General features: G+C 40.6%; 1 protein-coding gene across 1 annotated transcript in view; it reads left to right on the plus strand.

The window, feature by feature from the left end:
• Nucleotides 1–17,196, plus strand: part of TPH2 (tryptophan hydroxylase 2) — a 49,938-nt gene that overhangs the window by 22,357 nt on the left and 10,385 nt on the right. Inside the window, exon 8 of the mRNA XM_059816738.1 lies at nt 130–256. Within this exon, the coding sequence (XP_059672721.1) occupies nt 130–256 (127 nt within the window). The remainder of the gene's footprint in view (nt 1–129; nt 257–17,196) is intronic.

Genomic DNA, 17,196 nt, shown 5'->3' on the forward strand with positions numbered 1-17,196 from the left:
AACATGTTTCATGGTAAGACTTTTAAAGTAGAGGTCAGACCGGTGTAAAATGGCTTATGTTAAATTAATTATGGAATGATTATGGAATTAATTTCTGTAATGACTCTCTTTTCATTTCCATTCCCTTAGGGATACATGCCATGAACTCTTGGGACACGTGCCTCTGCTTGCTGATCCCAAGTTTGCACAGTTTTCACAAGAGATAGGACTTGCTTCACTGGGAGCATCTGATGAAGATGTTCAGAAATTAGCCACTGTGAGTCAAAATCTTTTTGTGGCATGCTCTCTCATCTGTCCTCCTCTTTGGTTGATGAAGTGATGTGCATTGTCTTATCAGAGCTGACTGCATTTTCAGGTTGCAGATGACTATGATGTGACAATCACAGAGCTTTAGGTATTTTTCCATTGTTTTTAATAAGAGCAAAGCTGAACACACTAGTCTTCAGGTAGTCAGTTTTACTTTTTATGTGCAATAACCACCAATTTTCAGGGCTAGCTGAGATGGGTTTTGTCTACTTTAAGGTGCCAAAACCAAGTAAACAAGGTAATTTTGAAAAAAAACCAACAAACCAAACCCCCAACATTTTGGTGTGTGCTCTCAGCTCTACGCTGTTAGCTCTTCCACAGGTGGCCACTTTGGCTCTTAGCACTGCTATTTCTGTACTCAGTGTTTGGTTTTGCAGCTGTTCACTGTATTGTAGTGTGTGATGGATTTTGAGATGGTGATGCATCCTTGCTACTGGTGCTGTTGAAGAATATGTAGTTACTAAGCCAAGGCTGTGCAGTGGTAGATCTAGAACTAGGTCAAGTGTCTCGGCCAGTGGCTGTGAGATGGATTTTATGTTGCATCAAAGGAGGCACATGCCAGAAGATAGTGTGAACTGGAAGAGGCTGTGTGTTAAAGATGTTAGATGCTCCTGACAACCCAACTGGAGCCTTCTTGGCCCTTGTGTGAGCGACCCTCAGGTTGCACTGAAGGGCCCTGTGAAGTTGCCAGGACTCTCAGCTCCTGCCCACTTGTCAGCCCTGCTGTAGCGCCATTTCCAAATAACTCGTATGCAGCCCTTTGCATCGTGACATAGGTCACCAGAAGCAACCACCGAATTTATTTAATCAAATGGGCCTCACTTCTTAGACAGGCTCAATGTCTTGCTCATGGCCAGTTCCTCTCGCATGCTTCAGCGTGTGTTCCTTGGTTTTCTAATGGATGTCTACTGAGAAGAAACTGTTGTTTGTATGGAAGAATCATGAAAGTTGTGTGTCTGCACGTTTGCAAGGAAGGGACTTAGTAGTAAGCAGACCTACCTTGTCACGACCTGCGGCCTCAAGAGAAACTAGCTAACTGACTGTCCCTGTAGGTACTTTGAGGAAAACAGGATGTCCAAGTTTTTCACCCCAAAATAACCTTGGATGACACGGGCTTGTTGCAGAGGACAATGTTGGGACTGATCTCTTTGTGGAGAGATATTACTATAAAGTGACCTCTGAATATTACATAAATGCTTTTACTCTTCCCCCTCACACAAGTTCTCAGTTATGACTGACTGTGTCATCTGAACAATGAGCTGCTCCTGAATCACAAAGCCAAAAATAAAAGAAGACAGCTGAATCACTTTCTCTTATCATACTGAAAAGTTGATATCTGAGTCAAAGTTGATTTCTCCTCCCATGCTGGAAATAGCTCTTTCAGATGGAACAGACATGTAGAGAGAGACTTAAGGTAACCCACAAGCACAATGAGGGGCTGTACTCTCCTGGGGCAGGTTCTTGACAAATAGAGAGATGTTACTTGCCCTAAAATTTGTGATCTAAACAGTCAACTTGAGAGCAAGTAGAAAGAACATCTTACAGCAGTGATGGTGAGGAGGCCAAGAAATTCATTCAGATGAGCACCAAATGTCACCTGAGGTGCTATTAACTGACTTTTGCAACACTCAGTCCCATTTCCATCCTAGATAACAACAAGAGACACAGCAAGCTGAGAAATGCCAGCCAAGAGTCTTAACACAGAGAAACAGTGCAGGTTCCAGTGAGGCAACTTCAAAGTAAATAGAAAAACAAATGAAGGGAGAGGGAACATGCGTATTAATGAGCTTGAAGCAATATGCCCAAAGCAAGCTTGCCATTAACATGACCTGTTTCAAAAGACAGTGACATTAACAGCTGAGCCATTACAGGCAGGATGATGGCTTTAGGAAGAGAGGAGAAGGCCTCTTAGGAATTCAGGAGAGAAAGGGAAGAATTATTACAGGTGATTTTGCCATCTTTCACTGTATTCCGCTTTCAAAAGCCACCATGTATCAGCCTTGATTGATCTGCTCTTTGTGCCCCATCAGTCCTGATCTGCAAAGGAAGTGTGCTGATGTTTTTGTCCCTGCAGAACTGTCATGGTGGATGTAGAGCAAGCTGCAGCCTGGTCCCTGGGCAGACTAGAAGTGTTTGCTAAATTGCAATTAGTCACATCTGTGCAGCCCCACTGAGGGCAGGGATTAAATGGGAGAGCATTGCAGAGGCTCTGGTGCTGGCCAGCCAGAGGGGGAAGAGTGGCTGCAGGGTAAGAAGGTTGAAAAGGAAGGATGTGAGCTCCCCTTTCCTCTTTGAGTCTGGTAGTCAGATTGGAGCAAAGAGAAAGGAATGGCTTCTGCTCCTTTTCAAACTTAAGTATTCTTACTGTGAGAAGTGAAATATTGAAAGAGCCAAGCAACTGTCTTTGCAGTGGTTTTTTGAGAGATGCAGTTTCCTTTACAATGTTTTAAGAGAGTAAGAAAGAGGGGAGACACAAAAAACAAGTGACTGAGAGATACATTACTGAAACAAAACAAAATATTTGCACAATCCACTTTTTTGCTTGTAGTGTGGTATAATGTGGTTACTAGTTAAGGAAATGCAATATTGGCCATGCATGTCTGGGTGCTAATTGTTATCCTCATCATCACTAATGTCTTGTGCTACTCTGTGTGACTTTCTAAAAATGCTTTTGAGGTGATTTTTCAAGCATGCCTGCTCTTTCTACCTTCACATAGTACAAAAATAAACAAAGACTGTCTTTTCTGCTTACCTGTCAAACCATAAGCTGTAGGGAGGACTTGACATGAGGTGTTTCAACTAATTTATATAATATATCATTTACAACATGTTTAACAGCACATAACATAAGGTTTTGTCAGGAAAATTGTACAAAAAATATACCTTGGTTTATGTTTCAGTATTACCTTGTAATTTGTGGACTTGGGAGCCTTGATAAGCAGGATCCTGTCCCTCTTGATAATGGCAGAAATGATTCCCAGCTCCTGCTGAGTTGTTTCAGTGCAGCTCAGGTTGCCCCTTCATGATGCAGTATGTGTAAGACATGTTTGTGTATAGAAAATTCAGGGGGGCACATTAACTAGTGGTCATTCAGAAAAGAGGGTGTTAGCAGAATGTCTATGGTTTGTATGCAGTTTATCATCAAATCTTTCTACTCAATAATTTGGCCACTAGGGACTAATTAGTCACACTAATTTTTTCTCCAGTGGTTTCTTACTGGAAGTTATGTTTAAATCTTCAGTTCTCTAGAACTGTAAAATTGTCACTTTTTAATCTTTCTTGATGTTTGTTCAGGTATTTTAACAATGTGGGACAGTAGAAATCAAGAAATTGCTCTTGGTTTTGCTAGCCTTTATGCAGAAAACCACAATAGTGAGTTGCTTCTGAATTTGAAGGAATTGTGTATGATGAGGTCTTGTAAATGCATTTCAGGCTTGTTATGAATCTAAATGTTTTACCTTGCCTGGATGATGACTGAGGCCAATGGTTTATTTCTAAAGCTGACTTTAATTTCTCTGTATATGTATTACAAACAAAATATTTTAGATATATATGCTGGGATAAAAATAATGTTCAGAACCACCTCTCTGGGAGAAGTCAGTAATTCATGTGAGTAATTCATGTGAGCTTACTTGCCTGTCTTCTCTCAGGATCTATGTTATCTGGTCTTGGTGGCTTCATTCTAGTTCTTCTCCCATGCTGAACATAAATCAGGACAATGACACGTTATGTTTGCTGAGGAGATAACCAGAATGGAAGAAACAGGAGCATTGCAGTTAAAGACCGAGTTGAATTTGGTAACTTTGGGTAGACACAGCGTTCGTGCTCTCACTAGACAGAGCAGACTGTTGCAGTCTCTCATCTTCACAAACAACAGATTAGATTGCCCAGAGGGGCTATTGATAGTGCTAGGCCATAAGTACAGCTTGTGAACTGAACTGCTGTCTTCCTCTGTGAATGAAGAAATGGAGCTGAGAGGAAAACTCTGAAAATATTTGCGATTTTGAACATTCCCACTGTGCATCTGAAAAATCAAGACTGCTTGAATGTTTCTTATTTATAGCTGCAAAATGATAGTGAACTAAGCACTGTGGTAAGCCTGTGATCAGCTCCCCTGCTGAAGCTATTTTGCCATGTAAAAATAATTATGTATTGGCCAACTGAAATCTGGTATTATAGCCCAAGAGCTATGGCAGTCACTGAGCATATTGAAGTCCAAATCTGTGCTCCGTCTTTTTTCTGTATCCCAATCGCATGCCATGGTTGCATGACGAATGCCAAGAGTGAGCATGGTGAGTACCCTAAGTCCAGTGGTGACACAATGGAGTTTCTTGCAAAGGAGTTGCTTCCAGCTACACCTGTAGTTAATGAATAAAGGGGCTACAGCATGAAGAGCTGAGAGTGAATATGATTTAAAGAGTGCTTGAGTAAATTTTGTCGAACTTATGGGAGACATATGAAATTACTCTGATTTGGGATGTGTGTCACTTAGGGAAGATGAACCAATTCCCAGGGTAAAAGCTAGGACTATGAAGCTGAAATCTGGTATGATGGATCACTATAGCCAGACATTGTCCAGCCACGCAGCATGAGACTGGAAATACTGTGATCCGTATTGTTTATCAGTAGATGGCCTGGGCTATGTTTCTGTTCCTGACTTTGACCAGGCAAAAACACCCATATGTGGATGTATTTGGAAATTGCCCAAGTACAAAACCTGGAACTGATACAAGTTTCAGAAGAAGCAGAAGAGAAAGCTGGTGAAACCTTGTGGCTTTCTTAATCATTACAAAGTCATACAGGTCTGTTTGAATCAGGAGAGAAGGATAACTTACTGATGGATTACTTTCCTTTGATTGGTGAGGTGTTGCTGGGCACACTGACTGCTGCTCTAAAAGCATGCCCTAATTTGTGGGTTTGCTCTGTGCAACGTTCTAAAGGAATTAATAACAGGTAATGGTCTCCATTTTTTTTAAGGGTTTCTTTCAGCAATACCTTTTGATAAAGTAGCTGAAGCACTGATGTCAAGTCCTATCACAGAACAGGACTAAAGGGGGAAAATCCTTGTAGATTCCAGGGATCAATATTTAATATTTTAGAATACTGCAGTATTCCCCTGCAGTGCGTCTTCATGGCCGTCACCTCAGAGATTTATGGCACAAGAACAAAATCTCAGCAGTGATACCTAACTAGCTTTGTAACTCAAAACCAAATGGCTTAGCACTTCAGAGAAGTTACTACAGGGAGAATTTGAGGAGTTCTGTTGCTGAAATGGGAGCAAATGCTCAATGTTTACTGCAGGAATTGTGACAGTTTGTTGAAGCCTTTGTTCTGGGTTTGGACAGAGTCTGTTTCCAGGTTTGGATCTGAAAGAATTGCTGTGCTGCTCAGGCCACATGGCTGGTGCCTTGTGCCCAAGTGCAGTCATAAATAGCTGCTTAGGAGGGACGTAGGAACAGGACAAGCATGACGTAAGAACAGGATGAGCATATCTGATTCTCTTCAAATGTTTTCCAAGTTTCTGACCACTCAGAAACTCAGTGAACTCTTGAGCCAAATGTGGTTTCTATGTAGTTAATTATCCTGAATGGATTTCTGTCCAGAGACAGCTGTTTATCTTTGAAGACATGTGAATTTTTAGTGCCTGCAGTAACTTTGGCAAAGAGCTCTATGGCTCAACTATTCACTGTCAGGTGAACTATCTCCTTCTGTTGTTTTTAACCTGATTCCTACTAGCTTTTTTGTATTTGAAGAGAGAATGATCAAATCATCCCTGTACACTTTCTCTATGCATCATGACTTTACAGAACTGTTTCATTTTCTCCCTTAGTTGTCTCCTTTTCTGAATTGCAAAGCAATCATTTGTTTAGTTGCTCATCACGTGGAAGATGCTCTGTAACTTTGGGCACGTTGTTCCTTCCCTGAACCCTTTCCACCTTCCCAGCTAGAACTGGAAAAGAAAGAGAGAGGGTATCTTAATCACCAGGCTGGGGAGTGGGGTAAACAAGCAGTTCGAAACCTAATCCAGGTTTTGGTTAAGAGCAGCACTGTGGAGTTAAGCCAGTTTTGAATGTGCTTGCTGGGAGCCCTTTGTATGGCAGGAGGAGTGGACCTGATGTTGTAGACCTAACATGGTTTGCTGCTTAGGGATGGGAGAAATGGGCTGCATGCAGGAGGGAAGTAGGATTCAGTGGATCCAGCATCGCTATTCAAGGATACGAGTCCCTGCAGTTTCTGATCAGCAGAACGTACAAAGGGGTGATTCTGCTGCTGCAAATTCTGTGAGGGAATGGGAGAAGTAATTTAGATGGTGGAGAAATCATGTGTCAGCCACATGAAGGTGGGGACCTGGACTACTGATGTTGGAATTGTGGTGTTTTGTTTTTTTTAATTTGTAGAGGGTGGTATAAAATACTGGTTTGCAAAACATTTTTAAATACAAACCTCCTGCTTTAAGTAGTTTCTGGGCTAAGTAGGTCAACGTAGGACATTACATCTGGAAAAAAAAGCATTTTGTGTTTGTACTGTGTCACTCAAAGTTAAGAATGTGAAGGAGGGTTCACCTATTGCTGTAAGGGTGCCCAGTTGGTCAGGTCAGTGACCTGTTTCTTGAGAGGATCTCAGGTCGCCCTAACAGACAAAATCTTGCACTCACAAGTAACTAGAAATAGTGTTGTTCTATAACATGCTTGTATGTTTGTATGCTTGGGCCCAAGCCTGTAGTGAGGAAGCTAGGTGCAAGAGAGAACTAATTTGACTTAATTGGGAGCAGGGAAGGAAATAGAAATTTCGCTGTAGAAGTAATATAGCTCCTTTTAGACAGGATGCAGTTTATGAAGATCAAGCCCTAAGCAGTTAGAAATGCTAAAGAAAAGGCCTCTAATAAAATAACAAATTACAGTCAGACACTGGATTTGTTTTTATTTCTCATAGCACTGTGTTTCCAAAATGGTTAGATCATAATCTGTGAGGTTACTGAACTGCAAATGCAAATTTACATGCACACAAGTAATACATTTTGACATATAGGTTAACAAGAGAATGGTGCAAATTTCACACAGCACTGGCTTGCTAATTACGTTTGTTTATTTTCAGAAGCAACTTCATTTTCATTAAGAAATTGCAGATTCTGCAATAGTAATCTTTGCTGGTAGTTGAATAGCTCACACTCTGAATGTGTGCTCAGCTACAACAGTAATGAAAGTGAGCCTCAAAAAAGAGCTCAGGAAGAATTTGTGGAATTCAGGAGTGCACGCAAGTGGCAAGCATCCTCCATTTCGGTGTTGGATCCAGTTGAGATAGGTTGAAGAATAGGTGGAAGGAATCTATGAATTTTGACAGGGTTTTTTGCATATTTGTTTTCTCTTTTGACCTAGAGTAGGAAATGTATTAGCAAAAAGGCATAAAGTATCTTTTATAGAACGTATGTAACTGGGACAAAAGAAAGGACGCAGCGTAAGATCATAAGCTTCCAGTGAGCAACAATATCACAAGCGTTTTAGGTAACAACTACAAGCAAAGCACAGAAGTTACAGGAATAAAAGTTTAAATAAAGAAAATGGGGAAAAAAAGCAGTAGAGGAAAGATTTGGAATATATTGCTACTGCTGTTCCTGACTGCCTCTGTGCTTTCACTGATATGTTGAAGGAAAGAGATAATCCTAGGCTCTGTGTAGATATCATTCATACTGACACTGCTACACTTATTTTTCTTTGGTTGTAGCACATACATGTGAAACTCACTTGTAAAATGCATTCAAGTACAGTACAGAACTGTGGGGGTCTCATGCTGCCAAAGCTTTATTTGAGTACTGTATTATGTCCCATACAATGTTAAGAAGTATTCTCGGAGGAATATATAGGTGTCAAAGGAAACTAACAAAGTAAATTTCATAATGTTCCTTGCTTTTTCTATTGTGTTTGTTTACATACTTAAATCTGTAAGATTCTGTAACATAGAGTGGTAATTAAGTCATTTGTACAAGACGTGGAGATCCTCTGGCAGCAGCACACAGGTGTGTGGGGCAGTGAAGAAGTCCAGCATGTGGCAACTCATTTCAGCCATGTCGAGGTCTCACTTAAGACCAAGGGAACGTCTGTGCTGTGGGTGCACAGGTGGGGGACTTGGCTATATCCATGCTTTCCATGGAGCCAGAGCAGCTGAGGAGTGCTGTGCAAAAAAAGCTTTGGTGACTGCAGGTGGGGTTCTCTTGGGAGCAGCCCCCTGCATGCAGCTGCCCACTTATCTGGCTGGGACCTGCAGTGCTGTTGGGGTGGGCCATCTCCAGGTTCCCTTCACTCAGGGATCTGTGCACCCTGCTGCACCGCGCAGTGCAACCATGGCTGCGACCCTGTGCACCTGGCCCTCCTTTCAGCGGTTGGTGGGCTCATCAGGGGAAGAAAGCCAGGAGATTCTGCTTTCAGGCAGAAACCAAACCAGTTATGTGTAATGAAGAAAGTCCTCAAATCATGCACTTATCTTTTTATTGTCTGGAGTATTTAAGTAAATAATTTTGCTTCCAGAAGGGACATTCATACATGTAGCTACTATGCATAACCCAAATACCATCTTATGGAAAGAGTCTTAAAATTCATGTCTGTACAGAGCTGAAAAGATGCTAACTTAATATTCATAACTATGCACTAATCTGAATTGTTTTAAATACTGGCTCAAGGACTGAGCGTACCACATGTGTTCAGTCTAATTCTCTCACCAGCATGTTCCTGGGAGTTCTCTTTGTATGCACAGACAAAAGTATGGAAGTAAGACAAAATATGGCTGGTATCCGTAAAGAGCTAACTATGCCTAGGGCTTAATTACTTAATGCCGCAGCTTTGGAAGTGGTTCTTGTGCCTGTTGTCATCTTTCTATCAAATGGTATCAAAGTGCTGGATGGAATATGGTCCCATAAATTTTTAATTGAAGTATTTTTGGGTGATCTACCATAATGCTTTTGTAAGAATAGCTTAATTATATATTTATAAGTCCAACTCTGACACTACAGAAGGCCAAGGGGAGGTTTTCCATTGCTTTCAATGAGTTTAGGTCTGTGGGCTAAATACTACCTTCATTTCCATGTATACAGTCTCCTAAAATTCAGTAGGGTTGTACGTAGGCAAATGAAAGTGGGTTTTGTTACTGTAAAATTAGTGTTAATCATTTACTTGCTAAAACCTGTTATTTAGGAATACGGGTTTCTGCAGGGAAAGAATCGATTCCGGAGGACACATGATTTTGCAATTGTGTCTCTTTCTCTGTCCAAACCAAGTTTACATGGTACAGCATGCAACAAATTCTGTTAGCTACTACTTAGAGCTGGCAGGCCTTCTGATATTATTGTATAAAAAGGTTTTTTATTTGTTGATGATTTTGGAAAGTTAAAGCAAATGTTCTAAACCTGAGAGCCTTGCTGAAGCCAAAGAAAAGTTTACAGAAAATGGCCTTGTATCTGTTAATTTTGGTTGTTTTGGTGTGATTCCAGCTGTGGCTGAAGTTGTCGCAGTGCAAGGTCAACAGAACATTAACATGATGGCACCGTTTCAGGCACAGTTTGAACGCCCCCCACCATCAGTCTGTTTATTAAGTTCAAGCTCGGTTTGGGATTTTGCTTTTGCATCAAACAAAGCATTAATTTTGACAAGATAACCTTGTTTCAGTTAGCATTTGTAAGCTTTATATTTTTTGTACATTATAGAGAACTTTCTATAGATCATCATTGTGGCATTGATAAAGATGGTGTCTACTAATAGTGCTAGATAAAGCAGTTTGAACTCAGAGTTTTTTCAAGACATGCTGGAAAGAGTGGGTACTCCCAGATTATCCTTTTTTTCCATAAAACATAGTACTTTTTTTCTAAAGGTTGTTCTTCCCTCCCTTGAATCAGTAGGCTGTAATTGTTACAATTATATAGTTTGACTATATAAAAGTAGCTAAAATTATAGTTTAACAGGACATTTTACATTTCTAGAATGTAAACACCTTTATAAGATTAATTTTTCAACTTTGAATGGACATATTAGCTTATGAGCAGATCTGTATTATACATCTGCAATGAATTTAGGAGCAATCTTGCATATCAGTGGCAGCCTGATGACTAGTGACCATTTCAATGTGATCTTCATGTTTGGTAGGTCACTTCTAGACCACAGCCACTGTAAATTCCTTGGACTTTGATACAGTGAAAAGCTGTGATCTCTCTGCTCACAGGTACTTTCTCAGTATAACTTTTTTCCACCTTGCTGAATGCATGTTCACGTGATTTGCTTTGTCTTTACAGACTTCTGGCAGGTAACTCAGTGGTGACTCAGTTGACTACTCTGTGGTTATGATAGATTCATTTTACATGCCCTGACTGCTGAAAATCAGGGAGCTATAAGGAGATGCTCAACTATACTTGAAAAGGATTGTTCGGGGCTGTGAAAAACGTCTTCAATTTCGATATATTTTTAGAAGTAAAATTAATAGATATTTAAAATTCCCTGAGCTAGTTTTCTTCTTTGATCTGTCAGCTTGACATGAATAGAAACTTACACTTTTGTGCTGATGTCTACTATCTTTTTTTGGGTTTTTTTGCAAGGCAGGTTAAACAAATGCATTAACAGACACAAAAGCTTTTGGGAGTCCCTTTGCATTTATGCAATTAAAAGAACATTGAGTTTAAATGCAGTGTTGCTGTTGGAAACTGTGATGTTTGAAAACAAGTCTTAGCTATTAAATCGGATTTCAGTAAACAGATGTAAGAAGTTAGTTTTGTTTTTTAAATGTTTAGAAAATTAGTGTGGATGCTGTTATTTTTGGAATGAAGTCCTCCCCTTTTTTGCTCCACAAAAATGAATTTGAAGTGGATATGACTGCAAAGAAATAGTGCATTTTTTCCTTGGAATAAGAATTTTAAAACTTTGCTGGCAAGTTGTCCCTGTCTCTTCAATGTGTTTCTGCCCCGACAATTTCAGGGCTTGCAAAAGGTCTGAGATCCTTCCAGCCCCAGGAGGCTGCTCCCCTTTCTGAAGATACAACTTCCCCTCATTAGCAGATACGTTAGGACTTTTGCTGCTAATCATGTACGCAAGAACCTTATACCCCTCCTCAGCTGAAATGTCATGGGAGGCTCAGTGACTCTTCTGCACCACTCCCTGCAGTGCAACTGCCATACGCAGTAATTGGCCTGGCAGCTAGGTGGGACACAGCCTGCTCCAGGGAATGGCATCATGAGAAGCACCACATGCGTCTGGTGTCTTCCTCAGGGGAATGCCTGCTAGGGAGGACACTGGGGGTCTGTCTCTGGGCTGGCCAAGGATAGTTATTAAAGAGGACTTGCAGCCCGCACTAGTTAATTCTGACAGTGGACTGGCATAGGGCAGTGATTCAGTAAAAACTCTGCTTATAAAATGAGGATTGCCTGTACTGTGATTTGTTGCTGCACCTACGCTTCTTGTTGATCTGTGGATTTACCTTACCAGTCTATCAAAAGCTTCTCCCAGGGTAAGTGGAAGAGGCTCCGGTGCCAGTTTTCCCCTTCTGCAGTTTCCTTAGAGCATTGCAGCATGTTCAAAAGGACAGACACTGCCTCCTCAGCCTCAAGAGGTTTTCTTGGTATTTCAGGGAGTGTTGCAACTTTATGCCTTCTCTTCTGAATCTCCTTCTTAGCATGCTTGCTGGGGAGTGGAAGTTGGTCTTTCTAGAGAAGGGGAAACTATGTTGGACCAGTGCTGAGTTCTACAGGTAACTGTGGGAAACAGTTGTTGAGGGCTGGGCTAGGCTTTTGGAGAGATGCTGGCTCTGGATGCCAGAGGAAGAAAAGTGTCTGAGGTTGTTCTTGTCTGTTCTCTTCTAAGCAATGCAGTTCACAATTGGGGCAGCAGTCACAATTGGGGGTTGATGACTCTCCATAAAATGGGAATGCTGCCAGGCGAAGGACAACTTATATCTCTTGTATGTGTATTTGTTCCAAATTCTGCTCTTGCTTGTGTCATGCCAGCCTGTCAGTGTTCCAAGTCCCTGGCCCTTTGCTAGAGGAGTCATATTCTCCAAGCTGTAGCATAAGCCACAATGCTGAGGGAGCACTTCTGAGGTGCCAGCCCTTGCCCATGTAGCGTATAAAATCAGGACTGTTCTTGCTTTGATAGATTTTGTTAATGCAAAGTCCTCATTTGAAAGAGTATCAGGACAAAGATCTGGAAAACAGGGATGGCAGAGCCCTAAAGACAGTCCCTGCTTGCAGCCTGTGAATTGTGAAGGATCATGGTGGATCAGGTGTGTCACATGAGTCAGCATAGACTGAAGAGTGTGGTTGGACAGCAGTGACATATGTTTACTCAGCTTTTTTTTTTTTCGTTTTAGTTTGACTTTCAGAGGACCCCGACTCTTGAAGTCCCAGCTAAAATGTCGAAAGGCCTGACTGTGCCTGTTATGTTAACTGTGTGAAATGTCTAGATGGCTGAAATTTGAAGCAACAGCTTGAAAAAGAAATGAGCAAATACTCACTTCAGCTACCGTAGGGAGCACTGAACACTAATTCACGTCACATGTTGTAAAATAAAGTGGAAAGGGAATGGCTCATTATTGCACATCATTTGTTCTTAATAACTCCATATGAAATTAATAAACCTTAAAACCCCAGGTTTTAGAAGTTGTTCAAGATAAGAGTCAAATGATAGGGAAGGGGAAATAGGAAGGGTAAAGCATTAAGTCTTCAATGCCTTATGTTTAACAAATGATCTAAGCAGCAGTTCATGGTTTCAATGGTCTCATCTCTTTAGCTGCATATTAAGCTTCTGCACTATTAGTTAATTATATTGAAAAAACTAGGAGTTCTTTCTCTGACAGTCTTGAGCAAGTTGAGGCAAGTATGCTTTTGTAGGATTGATTTTTCGCATCATCTCTGTAACCACTAGCTTTGCTGGAGGGGAATTGCTGCCTTGCCAGGAAACACCAGCCTTTTACACGGAAACACTTTCCACTTAAGTGTTGAGGTTCCTGATTCTGCAGCTCCAAGGTTCTCCAAGGTTTTCAACTGAGATAAAATGAGAGGGGTGGACAGACATCATCTTTATGCAGAGCAAGCCTAAATTCAGATTATTTAGGAGTAATTCAAACATGGAATGGGATATCCAGTGGCTCCAACTCTGTGGGAACTAACTTCTTTTGGAGCGGCACCAGCAGGAAGTTCCCAGAAGTGCTTCGTCCTCCATTCACTCTGCCCACTCTTCAGAGTAGCAAGAGGGGCTCCTTCATGTGAGAATGAACAACAGAAAGACACATTCTCTCAAGAGCACAAAGGTGTTAGTAGGAATGTCCTCCAGATCTTATTCCAGAAGATGTATTGCACCTGCAAGGGAGGCAACTGCCATACACATTGTCTTGTCTTGGTTGGGCTTCCCAGTGTTGGAGGTATAGAGTTGCCTCCTTACTGATACCACTGTAGCATTGTGTTGCTTGAGGTACATTTTCTGTTTCCTTACAAACTTATGATGATAATTTTATTTTGGTTACCATTATGAGTTTTTCTCCAGAAACTCCTAAAAGAAGAATCATATCATTTCAAAGTATTCACAAGGGGTTAAGTCCCACTATGCTCACTATAGTGCATGCTTTCTCTGAGTATGTCAAGACTCTGCATTAGAGGAATTTGCATGTAGTGATACTGTGTGCTATGGCTGTCAACATAAATCCGAAGGCTGGTGTGCATCTATGCCCGAGTGCTCTAATGAGCGGCACCACTTCTACTCAAACTTCTGTTTATAAAGAGATTGTTCCAAGCATTCACCTTTAGTGAAAGGTCTGAATGCAAAGCAGTCGGATGAGGGAAAAAGGAGAATATTGTTAAATACATACACTTTGAAATCCCTGAAGGAAACCTCATTTCAGTGAGCCTAAATACATTTCAAAGTGGCAGACTAAACAAAATACTTCAGGAAGGTAACTCTGAAAAATTAAAATTTGTTTTCTTATTTAGAAATGCTGTTGGCTGTGAATAGGGTCACTGCCTTTGTTGGAGGTAGGCAAATCATCTATAATGAAAAACGTAGCCATTGACTTTTACTTCTTTTCTGCTTTTGATCTATTCACAAGCTTATCATGAGATTTATTTGTTGTTCAAAATCTCCCTGCATTTCTACTCAATAATGTTCCTGCATGAATAGCTGTCAAATAGCCGGTATTGCTTGATGTCTGGACTCCAACATTGGGCTGTACTGGCTAGTTGCCTGGGTTACCTGTGTTATATCTGGCTGTTTCTTGTAGTGGAGCATTTCTGATACTACTCAACAGACTGTGAATTTTGAATAATTCAGTCAAATGTGAAATGCCAGCTGGTTTTTTGGTGACTATTGATGTCTTTGAGATTGAAAAATAAGCAACTATTCACAAATTTATTTGCATCAGCTCTGAATGAAGAAAGCAAGCACAAATGGAATCACTGATATCTCTGAATCAACATTTGCTTGCAATTTGAGCAGCTTTTACAGGGGGAAAGAAAACACCTTCACTTCATTGATTCTTAGGATTCATTTCTAACAATGGCATTTTTGAAAGACTTTCAGTTGTATATAACTATCTTCTTATGAGATAATTACAACTATAGCAGAGATTTAATCTCTAGGTAAATAATTTTAGAGCTAAAATATCAAAGGTCTCCTTCTAAAGAAAAAAGAATTAATCTTTGCATATTGTGAACATATCACATGCATCTGAATTAAGAGTGATCCATTCAAATATCCTTTTAAATCTTAAATCTAGTAGAAAGAACGTAAAGATGTTTTCTTAAGGATATGTATTTGGCACTGGTCTTGCAAGTATTTACACACATTAGTAGTTGTATTGCCTTCATGGCAACTGATTTTTTATATATATATATACACACACACATAAAAGTGATTGTTTGTGCTACTACATGTTAGCTTGGGGCTGTAGCCCTGTCCCATTAGCAGTTCCTGTAGTGGTGAATATTCCTGTCCATGTGCTAGAGTTGCAGTCATGTAGTTACTCAATCTCTCCTTCTTCTCCCTTGTGACAGGGAGTGCAAGCGAATCAGCTCTTGACATGGTTGGTGTTCTCAGGACTCACCCTGACAACATCTTTACAAGGTACTTTTAGAGAACAGATAAAATCTCAGGTTATACATCATGCTGAGAATTGCCAAGTGAACACAAATACCGGTCTCTAAGCTATACCATAGAAAACTAAGCGAAGTGGAATGGCTTGAAAGGCCTTTTTATGGACAAGTCAGATTTTGAAGTACTGACTCTGTGACAACACCCTGCACAAGCTCTTTGCACAGTTCCCAGGAAGGAGATTCCTAAATGCAAAATTATGTGATATGAGGAGTGATTTTTCAAAGTCTTAGAAACCAGCCAGTTGAGGAGAGCTGAGCTTGTCAGACCTTTTTTCACTGCCTTTGAAAATTTCTAAACACACTTGAATAATGATTTTTTTTTTGTTCTTATTAGCTGTCATAGCTGTCACTGAATTTTTCTTTTTCTTTTTGGTAGTCCAGTTTATAATGCAGGACAGTGCCTGAACATGAAGAACAGTCGTGTGTTTACCCTGGAGAAAAGGCTTGGAGTTTGCCAGCGCTTGATCTGTTCTGTATCTTTCCTGTCCATAGTAGGACAACTGATCTGACTCTTATAATCGCACATGTACTGGGCCAGACCAGCTACCCCAGTATCTTGTCTCTGACACTGGCAAATTGCAGACATCTGGAGGACAGTGTGGGTCTAAAGCCATATGGTGGTGATATTTTCCTGGCATACTGCTTTAGTTGCTGATGACTTTTGATTCAGGGACTCTGAAGGAAGAGATCTGCTATATTCGTATTTAATAGCCCTTAATAGGATTTTCTTCCGTGGATCTATTTAGTAATTTTTGAACTGCTGTAGACAGTGTTTCATAAGCATGACTGTAAAGTATCTCTCATATACTTTCGTTAAATAAGAGAAATAAGTTAAGATCCTATCGTACACTGTCTTGTGCTCCTGGCATGGTCTTGATCATTACGTTGATGTCTCTTGGCTTAAAAATTATTTTTAATCCTTCATTTGGCACTTTGATTCTTCATCTTATTTTGCTGATCTGGCTAACGGAGCGGCGTTTTAGTGGAAGGCTCTTCATGAACTACAGAATTTATACAACATAGAAAGACACCTTTCCTACTTCAAGAGCCTACCTATAGGTTGTAGCAAAGCCACACTTGACCCTGAAGATGAGGTGGAACTGGAAGTAAAGGGACACAACAGGATACTGCTGTAGCTTGTAGAGGAGCCACATGTCTGGGGCCGCAGGAGAGGAAATATGCCAGAGGCAAGTCCAAGATTTGAAATCAGAACATGAGAGCCTGCATGCCCCCATTTGTGCTTGCATTCACCAGCCTACATGTAACAACAATGTAATAATCAGCTACTTGCTTTCAGGTGAGGCTTTAAAAAATGTATTCATCTCAACATCCGTTTCTTTGTTCAGTCATTCCTACTCTAGTGCAGGTATCCTGTATATAATATAGAGTACCACAGTCAGTGTAGTTTACCATACAGCCAGTATTTATGCATCTGGTCTATAAAAAGTGTTTATATATAGTTAATATTTAACCTCCTTATCGGTATGCTTTGGCCTTCATAGACTTGAGAGCACAGCTTTCCAAAGGCTGTGGAGTCTCATAACCCACAGAGCAGCAGCCTTTGCGTGTCTGTCTGTGAGTGGGAGGGTGGGTGGAATCGTGTATTGCTGACTGATGATCTGAAGATGGCAGCATTGGGTGAGCTATCTCATTTTCTTAGCTAAGCAGAGCTCTCTTAAATACAGAAATTGTAGTTGTTGCATGTAGCAAATTTATCAAAAAATCAGCTTTTCATTTGAAGGGCTTTTCTTAATGCTATAGCTTAATACCACAAGTTA

Source organism: Gavia stellata, chromosome 4 (genome assembly GCF_030936135.1).
Source record: "Gavia stellata isolate bGavSte3 chromosome 4, bGavSte3.hap2, whole genome shotgun sequence".
Classification (NCBI taxonomy): domain Eukaryota; kingdom Metazoa; phylum Chordata; class Aves; order Gaviiformes; family Gaviidae; genus Gavia; species Gavia stellata.